This window comes from Dunckerocampus dactyliophorus, chromosome 15, assembly GCF_027744805.1.
Source record: "Dunckerocampus dactyliophorus isolate RoL2022-P2 chromosome 15, RoL_Ddac_1.1, whole genome shotgun sequence".
In the NCBI taxonomy this organism is placed as follows: domain Eukaryota; kingdom Metazoa; phylum Chordata; class Actinopteri; order Syngnathiformes; family Syngnathidae; genus Dunckerocampus; species Dunckerocampus dactyliophorus.
The window spans coordinates 24059223-24077270 of NC_072833.1; the positions used below are offsets into that span (position 1 = coordinate 24059223).

The 18048-nt window shown below is 44.2% G+C and overlaps 1 protein-coding gene across 20 annotated transcripts in view; it reads right to left on the bottom strand.

Annotated features, from left to right (window-relative positions):
- LOC129167887 (ankyrin-3-like) overlaps nt 1–18048 on the bottom strand; it is a 96260-nt gene that overhangs the window by 29815 nt on the left and 48397 nt on the right. For 8 of the 20 annotated variants that reach the window (XM_054752548.1, XM_054752545.1, XM_054752549.1 and 5 more), the window contains 14 exons: nt 15075–15177; nt 13098–13142; nt 12736–12842; nt 9253–9285; nt 6179–6403; nt 5623–5721; nt 3937–4091; nt 3325–3536; nt 3041–3248; nt 2509–2834; nt 2313–2438; nt 1799–1921; nt 1291–1317; nt 786–867 (listed from right to left, as the gene is read on the bottom strand). In XM_054752548.1, the coding sequence (XP_054608523.1) occupies nt 786–867; nt 1291–1317; nt 1799–1921; nt 2313–2438; nt 2509–2834; nt 3041–3248; nt 3325–3536; nt 3937–4091; nt 5623–5721; nt 6179–6403; nt 9253–9285; nt 12736–12842; nt 13098–13142; nt 15075–15177 (1871 nt within the window). Of the gene's footprint in view, nt 1–785; nt 868–1290; nt 1318–1798; nt 1922–2312; nt 2439–2508; nt 2835–3040; nt 3249–3324; nt 3537–3936; nt 4092–5622; nt 5722–6178; nt 6404–9252; nt 9286–12735; nt 12843–13097; nt 13143–15074; nt 15178–16966; nt 16979–18048 lie in introns of all 20 variants that reach the window. The other 12 variants (XM_054752559.1, XM_054752556.1, XM_054752553.1 and 9 more) reach the window with 6 other exon arrangements.

Genomic DNA, 18048 nt, shown 5'->3' on the forward strand with positions numbered 1-18048 from the left:
CAGCAAAATAAAATAACAAAATACCACAATAGCGCTGAATTAGCAACAAAAAAATGACAAATGCACCATTATTACTATAAAAACCGCTCCTCTTTTTGGACTCGCTCTAAAATCAACGTATGCATCCTGGTTCTTATTTCAAACCCCTTTAAAAGTGCCTTTTATCTGTTTGGTCCCAATGTTACATTGCAGATACCCAAAGACAGATCAGACCAGAAGTAACAAAAGAGCCAAGGGCTGCAGGAGTTTCCCCTTTTCCTTTTTTCCGCAATGACAAAATGTGTTCTCCAAGACTGACGTTTTGGCCCATTTTGTCATGCATGAGATTGTGTAGAACCAAAGAAAGAAAACAACCAAACAGCAAAACTCAACACTGCCAGACATGCATGGCCGTTCCACAAATGAAGCTGCTATATCACAAAGCCAAAAGAGCTCGAAACTCAGATGGGACAACTGAAAAATCAACCATTTCTTTTCTTTGACCCCCCACCCCATTGACAAACCTTAAACATGGAGTTGGACAGTCAAAGAAAAAGACTGATGAATTTGGAAAATCAATCAAATGCGGAAGAACAACAACATCAACAACGTGGGCAAGCACAGCACACAAATTCCAAAACCATCCATTGACGCATGCAAAAAAACATCTACCATGTTGTAAACAAGCATGTGGACAGTGCAAGTGGTGTCAGGAGAGAAATACTCATTTACTAGAACGCCTTCTACATAATAATATTAATAACTATAATGGCGAGGTTTTGTTAGTGAAAATGTGACAAACTCACTCAGTGCAGGCTCGGCCAGATAGCTGTAGCGCTTACGTAAGGCTAGAGATGCAAAGGTATGACGTCGCTCGGGCTTTTCAGTCTGCAACAATAGCAAACAACACAAATGGCTATCAGTGGTATGTCGCTGCCCGCTGGAGCAGTACCTGGACTTCCCTGTGTCACATTTCAGCAAACACAACCGTCTTATTTAAGAGCTGGTTTCGCTTCAGTTGTGTGACATTATCAGCTTTGTCCAGATAGACAACAACAACAAAGTGCTTATGTTTGTAAATAAACATTTAAGGTCTTAGCAGTGGCTAACAGATATCTAATCTTTAAAAGTATTACTAAATGGACTAAAAGCAAATATCTGTATGATATCATGCAAAAGTCAGCACTTTGATCAAGGAAAATGACAACATTTCCCTTGTGGAAGCGGCGAGATTAAGGCTATGCTAAGCAGAGCAGGGCCGCTACAGATCTAGCAGAGGGTAGCGCATGGTGGGGAGGGGGTGTGGTTTACCTCATCCTCGGCATCTGACTCCATTTCCTGGTTCCCAAGATGCATTGCAGAAACAGGGGGGAGTAACATAATGAAAGCAGGGGGGAAAAGAAACATCAGGGTGTGAAAAAGGAGAGTGATTGACAGAAGCTCCAGCTCTGATGAGAAGCCACTGTGGCAAACTCAGCAAAGAAACAAAAAAAATCACCAAAAGTAACAGCAAATGAAAAGTCAAAAGCTCCAAGATTCAAATGCAAACATCAAAGCCACAAAAAAAGCCAGCCTGATAGCAAATGAAAATATATTGTTGCACAAAAGCCATCAGCCAAAAGCATTCAAATCAAAACGGTCGATAAATGAAACAGCCAATGACAAGGAACCACTGCATACAATATTGAGAGAAGCCTTAAACAGATAAAAGACACAGTGTTTGGACCGCCTCCGTCTTTAGCCTAGCTAAAGCTCTTACTTCCCTGATCATGTGGATGGTTATGAAAGTGACGACACACCATGGGGACTTCCACCTTACCTTTCTGGTGGCGGGAAGCGTAATGTTCAGGTTGCACACGGCCGTTTGTGGAAGGCATTTTGTGCTCTTGCACTCTTTGAGGAAGCTAAGACGACCGCACGGCTCCTGGCTGGGGTCTCTAACCTGTGGGATGTGGGAAATTGCTTCTTTACATACCGCATGTAATGATATGATTCATCATCCACAAAGCATTGCACGACAATCCTTCAGGCTAATTGTAGAATAATGGCTAATAGGAAAGTCTTTTCTTACGCAATGTTATCAGCCCATGGCCCCAGATAGGCATGTCCTACTTAGCTGTGTTCTCATGAACTGGTTCTACAGTAGTTCACACGGAGCAGAAGTAACAGAGCAGCATAACGAGTATTGACGGTGAAGATCACAAGGTTAGCGGGTCGATCAATTCCAGGGGCAACTAGGTTATCGCCTGTGGATGGGCTCCATTGTTCTAAAAGCTAGCATGACATGTTTGGTCTTTTTTAACAGCCCTACTTTCATGTAGCATAAGTGTTACCTTGACGCAGAAGGGCAACCGGTTCTCCTTGAAGGCATAGAAGTTCAAAACTAACGGCTGACCACTTTTGGTCAGAGGGGCCAAGTTGCCATAACAATCCACGTAAATGGGCCGACCTTCCAGAACCTAAGAGCACACAAACAAGTTAGAACCAGAGAGCCATCAAGATCCACCCTATTTCAACACCAGTACGCACCTCGATGTCTTTGCTCCTGGCCACCTCCTCAAAGTTCTCCTGCTGTTCCAAGGTCTTGTCCACCTTGTCATCCGTCATACAGAAGCACCGCAGCCTGGACTCCACTGGGTCGTTCATCTTGGCAAAAACCACAAACTTGGCCATGTAGGGCACGCAGATCAGCTCCCTGTAAAGCTGCGAGGCCAAGCCCACTGTCTCTGGGATCTGGTGGCAGTCTGCTAGCCAGAACCTGGCAGAGACGTTGGTCGTGAAGGAGACACAGTCGTTGACGAAGGTGAGAGGAGTAGTGCCCGTGATGTCTTCCCACTGTGCCGGTGACGTACCGCCTGAGAGACAAGGGTAAAATACAATTGAAGAGACAAGATGGCATTATGTGTTTTGGCAGAACCCTGGGTCGAGTTGTGTGACAGATACAGGTGACAAAACATTGTATCTCCAACGCTTCAGTAACTTGGTATGTATGCAACACACATCTTTCGCAGGGTTTGTTTCAAATGATCACTATGAGTCCCATCATCTATAATCAGAATACCTGTGATGCTGCAGAGAAGGCGCAGGCAGGGAGTGCCGTCTCCTTTGTATCCATTGGAAAGCCCCTCTCCTGAGAGGGGCGGGACAGGGATCGTCATGGTGATGGGTTTATGGAACTTCCTCCTTCTGGGCTCCACCGTCACAATCGGGCTGAAGGTGGCTCGGTTACCAAGGATTTTTTTCACGGTTTCATCTGGTACAGGCTGGGCCTGATAGGGTAGAAGTCATGATAAATAATCATCTGGTTTAGTTTTTCTCGTTTACATCTGTTCTTACTTTACTCACCTGCAGCCCAACCTTGATCTTCTTGGTTAATGCCCCCTCCGGAAAGGAGGCCTGAACCAATGGGACACTCCGGCTGCAGAGCGTCCCGCCCTCGGGTCCCATCTGATGGGTTTCCTGCCTAATCCGAGACACCACGGCGAAATACTGGGGGAAGTCTTTGGTTATGATGCGGCAGATCCTCTTCTTCTGCAGCTCCTCGGTGTTGTCCAGTTCTAATGGAAATAAAAAACATGACATCATGTAACGGATGCCAGCAGGGATGGCTGTGCGTGTAAACTTCAATCCCTGATGCTCGGAGATCAATTTGACAGCTCGATGCCAAGCGCTCATGGCTTTCATTCGGTGGACTCTACTTTCGAGCCCCAGGCGTGCGCAGGGCTGGACCACTTGGACGAGAGTGAGGTTTAGGGCGGTGAGTGTAACAGATGCCAGCAGGGATGGCTGTGCGAGTAAACCTCACTCCCTGATGCCTTATGAGTCATCGAGTAGAGCTCTCGACTCTCATTCAGCGGATCCTGGTTCGAGCCCCGGGCATGCGCAGGGGCAGACCAGTCGGGTTACAATGACACTAACTGACATTCTGACAAATATTCCAAGCGAGCAGGTCTTTACCTTCATCCATCCCATTGAGGAGCTGACGCAGGTCCTCGGTCTTACAGTCGTACAGATGCTCCTTCCATGTTTCTCCGTTCTCGCTTCGCAGGAGAATAAGTTCTCTCTCCTGCCCCCGCATGGAGCCAAAGTGGGGGATCTCCACTATGACAGGCCTGGGAGAGAGATGTGATCATACAGCAGCATGATCTACTGTGGCAAGCAGTGACTGCTTACAACACATTCCACAAATTCTATTTGCAAGTCTAACAGAGTAGCATCCATTCATTGCTCTACCATCTAGAGATAAAGTAGGTGCAGGTGTGAAAGGACAGTGGTTCTGCTGGGGGTTTCAGCCATGTTTGTAACAAGCGTTACAGTTGTTAGCAGAGCGACACACCGTAAATTGCCCGTTGAGTCAACAAACAAGAGAAACGGAACATGTAAATTAACCAATCAAGGGACAGCAGAGTGTCTTTCTCCAAGCAATACCCAACTGAATTTCTTGGTATAAACATGGCTTTACAGTCGATCAATGGCACATTGGGGATGTTTAAAGCTTTGCATGAGCTGCACGGAAACAAGGAGTGAAGAAGAGAAACCTTAGGACTGCTCCAAAAAGCAAAACATGATTACATCACAAGCAAAGCGGGAACAAAGGCAAAACCACAGACAGTTAATAGATAACTGGTAGAAGCATAAGAGCAAACCCAAAACTTATTTGAAGATTGCAGAAACTGAATACAGGAAGTAGACAGAGCCAGCATGACTTCACCCTCCGGTTTATGGACTCTTTATGGACTATGCTTGATTTTTTAATGCTGCTATCTTGTTTTTAAGTGCAACAAAAGGCCGTAATGGGATGCGAGGATGTAGCAAAAGATATAACAATAGTTTTTGCGTTTTTTTGTCCAAGACAAAGAATATGATGACCAAGCGTCTAATCTTCGGTATAATGACTCCTATCATCGTAACACAAGAAGTTAACCGAAAGTAAAGATTTTCATAAAAGTATCCGATGGTTTATAGGAAGCAGGATGATGCTCAAGGAGGAAACAAAAGTCACATGCCTAAAAAGCGCAGTCCAGTCCAAACAGCCATTGTAGACCAGTGATGTCAGAGGGCCATCACAATAAAACACCTCGCAATGAAACGAGAAGTAACGGCAATGGTTTCAAAGCCACTTACTGGTGTAGTTTTAGGAAGAACTGACAGCTCACAAGTCACATTTTCCATACATATGGACAAAAGTGTTCACAAGTCACAGCTCTTACTCAGCGAGAGGGGAAGGAATGGGCGCTTAACAGTCAAACACACAGCTGTAGATATCTGCTAGGGAACAGCACGCCATTAAGACAGAGACAGCACCTTGTGTTGCGAGGGAAAATTCCACTGGTCTAGAAAGACCAGAGTCTCTCCACTTCCTGAGGGTGGAATGTCACCCAATACGTTTGCCCGTATACTGTCAACATATTACCGTTGGTTGTCTTCCCTTGCAAAACGTCACCAATTTCTTCCCAAAACTACACAGCAACCATATATGACCATCATGAACTTAAATTCACTGCAAATGTGTAAAACAATCAGCATGATTCAGCCTGCCGTGTTGTGACGGGGAGGAGCGGCAAGGGGTGCAGTGGCGGGTGTGGGTTGGTGGTGCAGTCATGGAGGGGGCAGGAAGGGACGATGCTATGTCTTTGTTCCTACCCAACAAATCTAGTTCCTCTGGGTCCCAGCTGGAGCACTGGACTAACCAGGCTCTCGCCTTCATTAAGAGCTGGCGGCTGTCTGGGAAGATGTAGCTTACTGCATCCGCCAAACACAAACACACAAACACAAGATACATAACACACACTCGTGAGCTCGGGGAACGCAGACATCCACGAACGAAAACACATTTCCAGCAGAACACACCTTTGTAAAGTGACAACATGGTGGGCAGTTAGCCTCACTTTGAAGTTGTTGCAAAGTCGGTTGTCAAATTTGCAACATATGGCAGACTTACAAGACGTGACCAATCAGGGTGAAGTGTGCGGAGCTAAATCAGCAAGCTCCAATGCAAACATGTAGTTGCTGAATATTCAATGATGTGTTTATATTTTACTGTTTCACAAGCTTAAACTGTGGGAAGTAGACACACACTCCAGTAGAAAGGCAGATGGCGGGAAATGGCAGCGGCAGGAAGCGCATGTCATCAAACCAAAGAGCACCAAGCCGATTAGCAAAGCGACAACGCTATGGACTATAAAGCGTCACTTCTTACCCCAGGAACTGAGCTCCGGCCGGACCGACCTCCACCAGCCTGCTGGCCAGACCCTCCCCCTCCACCATGGGGGGCGGCGACGCCAGCTTGTGCCTCTTGACCAGGCGGCAGGTGATCCGCGTGGGTGCCGTGCACTTCCTGGGTGGAATGATGATGCGCATGCCGTTGTGGCGACTTCCTCTCATTGAGCCGCCCCTGGCATCTACCATGAAGCTGACCAGGAACCTGGAGAAGGACGAGGAGGATGGAAGAGGAAGTAAAGATTTAGCTTGTCATGGCCAGCGGATTTGATTCCATCCCATGCTGTGGTTTTCAGAACACACACAAAGTGAGCGCAAAAGGGAGGAGAGATAAACAAACCACCAAAGTCAGGAGCATTCTGGGTGGCGATCCTTGGAACTTATTGAATCAGGTTATGTCCCGAATGGTTAAGAAAAGGAGATTGAAAGCCAACCCAGAATCCTCCATTGCCTCCAGTGCTACACCACACATCACCAGCTGGTGTACTTCTGTGTGTTTATGACCACTAGGGTCACCGTGGCGCAAATAAGGGAGAATTAACATTGCAAAACCTATATTATGAGAAAAAGTCATACTAGAAGAATAAGGTCAAAATATTGAAATATTACAGATGTAATATTTGGGGAGAAAAGGTCTGTAATATTACAAAAATAAAGCTATAATGTTTTCGTACCAAAACGCTGAATCATTTGTGAGATCTCTACTTTAAAAAACATCTGTGGTATTTGACAACATCCATCCATTTTCTTCTGCTTTTTCGGGTCCGGGTTGCGGGGGCAGCAGACTCAGTAGGAAAGCCCAGACTTCCCGGTCTCTATCCACCTCTTCCAGTTCCACCGGCAGGACATTGAGGCGTTCCAAAGGCCAGGCCTGTGAGACATAATCCCTCCAGGGTGCCCTAGATCTGCCTCTCTTTCAGTCACTCAAAGCTCATAGGTGAGGGAAGGAACACAGATGGACTGGTAAATTGCAGGCCCTGCGGCAAGCCGCTTGTCGATCTCCCACTGTAGCCATCCGTCACTCGTGAACAAGACTGCATGATCCTTGAATCCCTCCACCTGGGGTAAGACCTCACTCCCAACCCAAGGGTGCAATCTACCCTTTCTGGCTGAGAACCATAGGCTCAGATTTGGAGGTGCTGAGTCCCATCCACCATCAAGAAGGCACAGCTCTCAATTTACCAGTCAATCTATGTTCCTACCCTCACCAATGCTCCCAAGCTTTGGATCGTGACCGAAAAAACAAGAATGCATATATAAGCGGCTGAAATTAGTTTTGTCTGTAGGGTGGCAGAACTCACCCTAAGACAGGGGTGTCAAACTCAATCGCACAGAGGGCCAAAAATCAAAGCCTACTTTACGTTGTGGGCCAAACTGGACATTACCCCCCCACATGGACATTTTTGGGGCCTGAGTTTGACACATGTGCCCTAAGAGATAACGTGAGGAGCTCGGTCATCTGGAAGCAGCTCAGAGTAGAGCCGCTGCTCTTTGACATTGAGAGGAGCCAGTTAAGGTGGCTCAGGTATCTAGTACCAATGCCTCCTGTACGGCTCCCGGGTGAGGTGTTCCGGGCATGCCCAGCCAGGGGGAGGCCCTGGGTAAGACCTAGGAGGAATTATGTCTCACAGCTGGCTTGGGAACGCATCAGTGTCCGCCCGGTGGAACTGGAAGACATGGCCGAGGACAGGGAAGTCTTGGCTTCCCTACTAGACGGCTGCCCCCGCAATCCGGATAAGCGGAAGAAAATGGATGGATGGAATATCATTCTGGAAGATTCACACTCGGCTGTGAACCACCCCAGTAAACGCTGAAGGTCACAGCCTGATGTGGCCATCAAGACCACATCATCTGCGAACAGCAGAGACGCGATTCTAAGGCCCCTAAGTTGGACTCCTGCAATGCCTTGGCTGCACCTAGAAATTCTGTACATAAAAATGATGAACAGAATTGGTGACAAAGGGCAGCCTTACCGGAAGCCAGAGTTTACCCGGAACAGGCTTGACTTACTGCTGGCAACAAACAGGAACCAGCAGTACCTGTACCGCTGCAAACCATGTCCTGCTCCGGACATACAAGGACCGAATACAATGTTGCACATGTGGACCAGCTGGGCAAACCACCACGCACCCTCCAGTACACTTGCAAGGGTGTAGATCTGGTCCAGTTTTCCACGACCAGGGCGAAAACCACATTGCACCTCCTGTAGCTGAGGTTTGACAGTAAATACCCTTCCCTCTCCAGCACCCTGGAATAGACTTTTCCAGGGAGGAAGAGAAGTGCGATCCCCATGTAGTCAGAACACACCGTCCGGTCACCCTTCTTAAAATGAAGGGCCTACCACCGTAGTCTGCCATTTGACAACAAATACAAGATATTTCTTCCTTTTGCATTTATTCTAGTAATATTTTTTCCTCATAGTGACATTTTTGAAAAACATTTTTGTAAAATTTGAATTTTTTGCTGTCTACTAACACTTTTTCGTCAAATATTGCTGCATTTTGTCTTGTGATTCTGACCTTATTCCTTGATTTGTCTTCTTCATAATATCAGCTTTATTAATCTGACTTATTATTACTAGTAGTATTTATTTCATTTCATTTCATTTGAATCTGATCATTCAACAGTTTTAATGTAACGCACACAGAACTACACCACTCAGCTCTGGTCAAATGTCAGGTTAATGTGTAGCTGCAAAACAAAAACCACACACAATATAAAAGTCATTCACTTCACAAGTGTGTGTGTGTGTGTGTGTGTGTTTGTGTGTGACAGAGAGAGAGAGAGGGGTTAATCTGGCTGCTCTTGTCTCACAGACCACCTCGGCCAGGGATCAGTGGCGTCCTTCAAACACCACAGCAAACAATTCCAAAGCACCACATGTCTGGATGGATACACGTCAAGGCATTAAAGAAACACTGCTGTTATGAGGGAACAAAGAGAGAGAGGTAGGTAGTGTGGGAGGTTGGGGGTGGGGTGACATCACCGGAAACAACACAAACGAGGTAGTGTGGTGGTGGTAAACGAGGACAGTCAATCACATGAGTCGGTCACCTGCTGTCGTACTGCGGGAGCGGAGAGGAAAAACTGCGGGACGGACGACAACAAAGCTGCGTCACATGATTGCCAGCACCGACAGGTGCAGGTAAAGGCAGTCGTAACCATGATGACCGCTGCTTAAAAAACACCCATTTTATGAAGCACAATATAATCACAGCCAATACATGAAATTACACCTTTTTGATTTATATTTCTTTTGGAATTCACTAGCTTGGGTACAAATCTTCAATACAACAAACAAATAAACAACAAAAAAAACAACCCAAGTAATCTCACTACCTGTTACATCCGTATGCATATGCATATATTATAGTAATTGAGGAACATCACATTTACACTTAGCAACACTCAACAGGAACTAAGTACACAGTGTACACAGTATACTTACTGAAGTGTACTGACGGAAGTGTTTCCGTGTTACCATTTTCTAATAGTTAGAGACACACATACACACACACACACACATATATATATATATATATATATATATATATATATATATATATATATATATATATATATATATATATATATATATATATATATATATATATGTACACAAACACACATATATATATACTGCTCAAAAAAATTAGAGGAACACTTCAAAAACACATCAGATCTAAACTGGGGGGAAAATGATCTTGAATATCTTTCCCGATAATAATTGGGTGATGTATTAGTAACAAAATGATGCCACATAATTTGATAGAAATGAAAATGATCACCCTATAGAGGGGGGAAATTGAAGACACCCCAAAAATGAAAGTGAAAAAATGATGCAGCACACTTGTCCATTTTGCTAAAATGTCATTGTAGCAACTCAAAATGATTCTCAGTAGTTTGTGTGGCCCCCACGTCCTTGTACGCCTGCCTGACAACGTCGGGGCATGCTCCTAATGAGATTACGGATGGTGTCCTGGGGGATCTCCTCCCAGATCTGGACCAGGGAATCACTGCGGTACATGGACTACGGATGGTGTCCTGGGGGATCTCCTCCCAGATCTGGACCAGGGCATCAATGAGCTCCTGAACAGTCTGAGGAGCAACCTGGCGGCGCCGGATGGACTTAAAGATAATGTCCCAGAGGTGTTCTATTGGGTTTAGGTCAGGTGAACGTGGGGGCCAGTCAGTGGTATCAATTCCTTCATCCTCCAGGAACTACCTGCATACACTAGCCACATGAGGTCGGGCATTGTCGTGGACCAGGAGGAACCCAGGTCCCACTGCACCAGCGTAGGTTCTGACAATGGGTCCAAGGATTTCATCCCGATACCTAATAGCAGTCAGGGTGCCGTTATCTAACCTGTAGAGGTCTGTGCGTCCTTCCAGGGATATGCCTCCCCAGACCATCACTGACCCACCACCAAACCGGTCATGCTGAATGATGTTGCAGGCAGCGTAACGTTCTCCACGGCATCTCCAGACCCTTTCACGTCTGTCGCATGTGCTCAGGTTGAACTTGCTCTCATCAGTGAAGAGCACAGGGCACCAGTGGTGTAGTTGCCAATTCTGGTGGTCTATGGCAAATGCCAGTCGAGCTCTACGGTACTGGGCAGTGAGCACAGGGCCCACTACAGGACGTCGGGCCCTCAGGCCACCCTCATGGAGCCTGTTTCTGATTGTTTGGTCAGAAACATTCACACCAGTGGCCTGCTGGAGGTCATTTTCTAGGGCTCTGGCAGTGCTCATCCTGTTCCTCCGATACCGATCCTGTTGAAGGTTGTAGGACCTTCTACGGCCCTGTCCAGCTCTCCTGGAGTAACTACCTGTCTCCTGGAATCTCCTCCATGTATCCAGGTACCGCAGTGATGCCCTGAGGAGATCCCCCAGCACACCATCCGTAGTCTCATTAGGAGCATGCCCCTACGTTGTCAGGCATGCGCACAAGCACGTGGGGGCCACACAAACTACTGAGAATCATTTTGAGTTGCTACAATGACATTTTGGCAAAATGGACCAGTCTGCTGCATCATTTTTTCACTTTCATTTTTGGGGTGTCTTTGATTTCCCCCCTCTATAGGGTGATCATTTTCAAATAATCCGTTCCGAGAACCTTTATGTTGTAGGGTTTTTATGTTATACGAAGCGTAAAATACATGTAAATAGCCTAATCCGTTCCAAGATCTTCCCAAACTCACCCCTTTGGGCCTTCAAAATATTCAAAGTCCACCAAATATGGTGGGAAAATATAAGAAAACGTGAGCAAAACATAGTAGAGTAACATTCCAATATAAAATAAGGTAATAAATAACATTACTGTAAATGAATAAAACTGAAAAACAAAAACAATCTTACCGTTCAGGAGAGTGCAAGTGGAGAGGAGGAGGAGGAGGAGGAGGACTAGCCTGAGTCGAAACGCGACTCAAAGAGTCTAAGAGTCAGCTGGTCTCAGAGACAAACGCACACGCACTACAAGATAATGCTGTGTGCAAAATTTTAATTTGTAACTTAACTTAATTGTTTAAGTTAGTTTAAGGGCGACTACGAAGAGGAAGGAGGTTTAAGGGCGAATCCTGTCTCTCACACAAACGCATGTACCTGCTGTGTAAGTCAGCCAATGAGATGAGAGCGTAGGCGGTGCCCTGATAATCAGCCAATGAGATGAGAGCGTAGGCCGTGCCCCGATATCAGCCAATGAGATGAGAGCGGAGGCGGTGCCCCGAAAATCAGCCAATGAGAGCGTGAGGCGTCAGAAGGTGTCACCAAGTGTACTTTTTTTAAAAATCAACTATATTAAACAAGTGCACCGACTCGATGCATTACGTTATATGGAATTTCTTCCGTAATACGATGCAAAAACTTTACATAAATTCTTTACGTTCAGTGGAAAGCTTTATTATTATTATTAAGGGAGAAAAAAATGTCTCTGTGTGAAAAAGTGATTTGCCCCCCTCAAGCTGAAACCAACTTGTGTTCTGCAGCAGGACAATGATCCAAAACACACCAGCAAGTCCACCTCTGAATGGCTGAAGAAAAACAAAATGAAGACTTTGGAGTGGCCTAGTCAAAGTCCTGACCTGAATCCTATTGAGATGCTGTGGCATGTCCTTAAAAAGGCGCTTCATGCTGGAAAAGCCTCCAGTGTGGCTGAATGACAACAATTCTGCAAAGATGAGTGGGCCAAAATTCCTCCCCAGCGCTGTAAGAGACTCATTGCAAGTTATCACAAACGCTTGATTGCAGTTGTTGCTGCTAAGGGGGGCCCAACCAGGGCCACACAGGGCCATGTAGGTTTGGATTTTTTTTCTCCTTTAATAATAAAAAAAATCATTTAAAAACTTCTATTTGTGTTCAGTTGTGTTGCCGTTGCGCAACATGCAAAAAAAAAAATTAGGAAGGGGGCAAACATTTTTTTCACACCACTGTATACTAGAGTATATTCTGTATACACTGTGTACACTACCAGTAAAATGACAGTGTCTCCAAACCTTTGGCTGGTATACTGTATGTATATAAATGGTCATGTTCACTTACCCGGAGTGCACCGGCGAAGAGACGAGGTTGATGTTGTCCATGGCGTCTGGCGTCCAGCTGTATCTCCTCAAGGAGTCGTTGTCAGAGTCTTTGGCCACCGCCAAATGCTGGCGAGGAGAAAGAAGGTCAATCGGGAAGCACAGAAAGTATAATTCGCAAACATAAATGGTGTCAAAGTGGCAAAAAATGTCATGCACTGAATTTACAAAATGCTAACATGAATCAACTTCCAATCAGTCGTACGTGTTGCGGTGATAGCTTACAGATCAACAAGCCTTCATGAATGGAAAAAAAATGAGCGGAACTCAGAAGGAAGAAGGGCAAATGATAAAGGAAGAGCATCATCATGCGGCAATGTCTACCTTGTTGTGGTGTTCTACAGTGAAAGACTTTTCCTTACAGAGCATCTGGAGCAGCGTGAAAGCAGACAGGCTGTTAATCCCCTCGTTCACACAAAGATGTATGCTGACCGCTTCTTTTGTCCACAAAATATCACACTGTGTGTGTTGCCCTTGTCCCACCGATACACACCAAATATTTCAATGCACCTCGACCAGAGCCCTTACCCTTCTACTAATACAGTACATTAGAGTCGATCCTTGTGTTCCAACGTTCCGATGTTTAGTTTTGCTACGTTTTGTTTGCTACGTTTTGTGTTCCAACGTTTCGTGACCCGACATCTAGTTTTACTACGTTTTGTGTTGCCACATTGTGTTTCGACGTTCAGTTTTGACGTCTTTCCGACATTTCGCGTTTGAACGCTTCACGTTCCGACGTTTAATTTGACTATTTTCATGTTGCGACGTTTTGTGCTCCAACTAGGGCTGTCAAAATTAACGTGTTGACGGAAGTTTCCTTTAATGGCACTATTGTTTTCGACATATCGAATCGGTAACCACAAAAAGATTGAATACCTTCTTATTATAGAGAAAACATATTTGTATCTGCGATTAAGTGTGATAAAATGAGTTAACTTTGGACAAAATGTGATCAATCACAATTAAATATTTTAATCGATTGAGAGCCCTACTTCCAACGTTTTGTGTTCCGACGTTTAATTTTGCTACATTTCATGTTGCGATGTTTTGCGTTTTGACATTTTGTGTTGCAGCATCTAATTTTGCTACGTTTCATGTGGCAACATTTCATGTTCTGACGTTTAGTTTTGATACGTTTTGTATTCCAACGTTTTGTGTTCCGACCTGTCGTGGTTCAACGTTGTGTGTTCCGACGTTTAATTTGGTACGTTTCATGTTGCGACGTTTTGTGTTCCGACTTTTCGTGTTTCAACATTTTGTGTTCCGATGTTTAATGATGCAACGTCTTGTGTTACGACATTTCGTGTTTCAACATTTTCCGACGTTTAATTTTGGTATGTTTTATGTTGCGACGTTTTGTGTTCTGATGTTTAATTTTAGTACGTTTCATGTTGTGATGTTTTGTGTTACGACTTTTTGTGTTTCCAGTTTTTGTGTTATGACATCTACATTTGCTATATTTTGCGTTGCAACGTGTTGTGTTCCGACGTTTTGTGTTGCTACGTTTCATGTTCCGACATTTCGTGTGTTCCATGTTCCATGTTGCAATGTTTTGTGTTCCGATGTTTTGTGTTCTGACGTTTCATGTTGTAACGTTTTGTGCTCTGACATAAAGTGTTCCGAAGTTTCGTGTTCATCCTTTTTTTTCCCGACATTTCGGGATTACGTAAACACTCCCATTAATTATTAATACTGCACAATAAAAAAAATACGTGCATGGCGGAAGAATACGTAAGCGGAAGAATATTTAGGCAGAAGAATATGCAGGCGCACGTCGTTATACTGAAGAAACAATTCATTTTCGTTCTTTTTAGTTAACTTCTTTTTTCTTCATGTCCCCCAAGTGTAAGGCAGACTCTTCTGACGGCGAAAGAGAAAAGTGAATTGAAATTAGACATCACTTTTTCACACAGGGCCATGTAGGTTTGGATTTTTTTTCTCCCTTAATAATAAAAAGTTTCATTTAAAAACTGCATTTTGTGTTCAGTTGTGTTGTCATTGACGAATATTTAAATTTGTTTGATGATCTGAAACATTTAAGTGTGACAAACATGCAAAAAAATACGAAATCAGGAAGGGGGCAAACACTTTTTCACTCCACTTTATGTCGCCGTAAACAAGACAGATCTTACCATGAATAAAGATTACTTGTTTGTGTCATGGCCGAGTCTGGCCTGAGGTGATTGGTTGGTTCTCGGCACCGCACATTGGTGCATTCGGAGGTTAGTTTGGAGGTAAATGAGTGACAGTTGCAGAATCCTACACCCTAAATGTAACAAAGTCATGCATCGGCGTACGTACCATTTCCTTGCTCGGCGCCAGCATCTCCTCGATCATCATGCTGTCCCGCGTGAAGGAGCTGCGGTTGAGCGTGTTGGACCTATCAGAACTGAAGGAACGCAGGCTTGGTGTGGAGGTCACGGGTTACCAAGACAACAGTCACAATGATGAGGGATGGGGAGTGGGGGTGATGGTAGAGGGGAGATGAACAGAAAAAAAAAATATCATCACTTTAAAATGCATGCAGCTTCCAGGAACCAGAACCAGCAGAAACACGAATGGGCCTCCAAATGACACAATGAGACCCAAACTGCACACTATTTCAACAAACTAGAAGATAAGGCGTGGTAGTAGATCTCCGCAGGGAAACATGCGGGACTTCACTTCAAGAGTGTGTCAACTGTGTGTACGGTTGCTATGACAACGACCTGAATGAAAGAAGCGGATGATGGACAGCATGTTGACATCGCACGCACCACGTGTCCATGAAGATTTACTGGAATTTGTCATGAGTGTAAACAGAGATGTTTGAGTCTGATGAGTGCTGAGACTTTTTACTGCACATCAACGCACATTCCCCAGCGATGATGCGGCGCCTTCCCGCCTGAAAAACATCACGGCCGCTATGCTGTCGGCAGGGCAACGTGGGCCGAGGCCACAGCGGAACATGAAAGGGTGGGACAGGACCACACAAGGATAGCTATGTGTGCTAACAGTACAGTCACATTTTAATTTCAACATCATCTGTGTAGCCTATTTGCTGAAGATAAACAAAAAGATAAAACTTACAGCTGCCGACGTCATATACATACGGCAGGCTCATCTAATCCTTTGTTTATGCCGGTTAATCGGTTACAGACCCGACCGCGATAAGTGAATTTCCGCGAAGTAGGATTCCTTATTTATAAATGTAATATTTTCCTCTTCAAAAGCATAGAAAACCTGTTTACGACATTATAAACAGGCTTTTTAACATTATTAGAACCCTCTATAACCCCTTATAACACCCCCTTTACACTCCTATTACCCAATATAGTAGACATAATCAGCAAAAATAAGACCTATAAGACATAAATAAGATATAATATACATATATGTTAGTATTGGGAGAGTTTCTTTTTGTTGTTCCTTTTTTACTGTACTTACTGAATTCTACACAGTACTTCCTGAGGTGGTTATTGGCTCATCAATGTAACATTACACCTAGTTACATATCGTCACGTCTTTGAACGCGTCTTCTGAATGCCTTATATTTTTACTTTAGTCCATTTTATAATTTTTATACTTGAAAATGCTTCATTCGGGCAAAAAATATGTAAAATTTGCTTAAATATGCATTTTTTTAAGCTAATAGGCCGTATTCACACACGAAACAGCACAATTTATAAATATATTTTTGACAAACCGTGATAGAGTGAAGCAGCAAAAGTGTGAAGGAATACTTTACATGAATTTTACGTCATAATATATTTAGATTTTACAATAAAATGGACTTCATTTGACAAAACATCTACAAAAGATTTACGATTTATGAATTAGTTTGGCCGTGACGTGTGCACAATGCAAACACACAAAGTAGTAAAGACAAAAACTTCCCTATTTGGACAAAAAAGGCGCACGGGTTCAGGTCCCCGGAAGCTCGATGAAGGAAACCAAAGATGTTGCAATGAGTAAAACCAGAAGGCCTCACCACAAAAACACAAAAACACGCACAGTAACACACAACTGGTCCAAATGGTTACGTAAGTAACATCAAACAAACATTAGCTCAGACCAGGAAGTTATGACATCATCTGCGGCGTGGAGGGGGTGCAAGTTGGGAAGGTGTGTGTTTTGGAGGGGGTTGGGATGGTGGTGGTGGTAATGGGGGTGGGGGGTGGAGGTGGGTGGGGTCAGCATGCTGTCAGCCTTACCTGACTTTGGGACTAACACACAGAGCGCACATGAGGAGAGAACAAAAAATCATGAGAAAGAAGGATGGACCACAGCGGAGGAGGAGAAGGAGCTGATGGAGGCATGATGTCACACACACGCTTACTGCATGATGCATTCAAGAAAACTGGGAATTCCCAACATCAGAGTAGGAAAAGTGCTTGATGTTCCTCTAATACTAAAAGTCATGCTCACTGAGGTGGTCAGCCATGTTTTTTCTTTACTTTTGACTTGTCTGAAAATTTTAAATGGGATATTTCCCATCATCCTGAAATGCATCACAAATCCCACTTGAACTCATTAAAATGAACCTTCAACCCTTTTCTGGCGGTACAAACACATCACTTCCTGGACTTCCTGAGCTGAAAATGTTTTCAACCCTGCAGCACTGGTCAAATCCAGCACACACGGTGCTCGGGGCGATGAAATCGAACATGTTTCAAATTTCCTGTGGCTCGGTGGACAAGTGTGTCACGCCTCAGACATGCAGCGACACACCCCCCTCCCGTCCCTGCCGCCCTCCACGCCGTGTTGTGTAACAGTCAGTTTTGTTGGGTTTGTTCCATCATTTACTTGAACAAAAATATGTGAGGATAAACTGAAAAAATTGGAGCAAATGTACACAGCGCTTACACAAACTAGAAAATTAACTATAACTTAGTCCAAAATAATAGATGCCTCATATCACCTGCAACAGGGGTGTCCAAAGCGCGACCCGGGGGCCATTTGTGGCCCGTGGCTGTTTTTTTTATTGGTCTGCGGCACATCAAAAAAAAAATTGAACAATATAAATAAAAAACAGCAAAAATGGAAAAAAATCAGTCATCATTTTGCAAGAATAAAGTCAAAATGGTAAGGAAAAAAGCATTAATCTCGACAGAAACAGTCAATTTTACAAGAATAACAGTTATATAATGAGGAAAAATAAGTACAGCCGAAATATTAAAGAAAAAAAGACATCTTTTTTGAAAGTCGTAATATTATGACAAACAAAACCGTTGTAATTTTTGGAAAATTTGGTTGCAGAAAAGTTATGTTACAGGAATAAAGTCAAAATATTAAG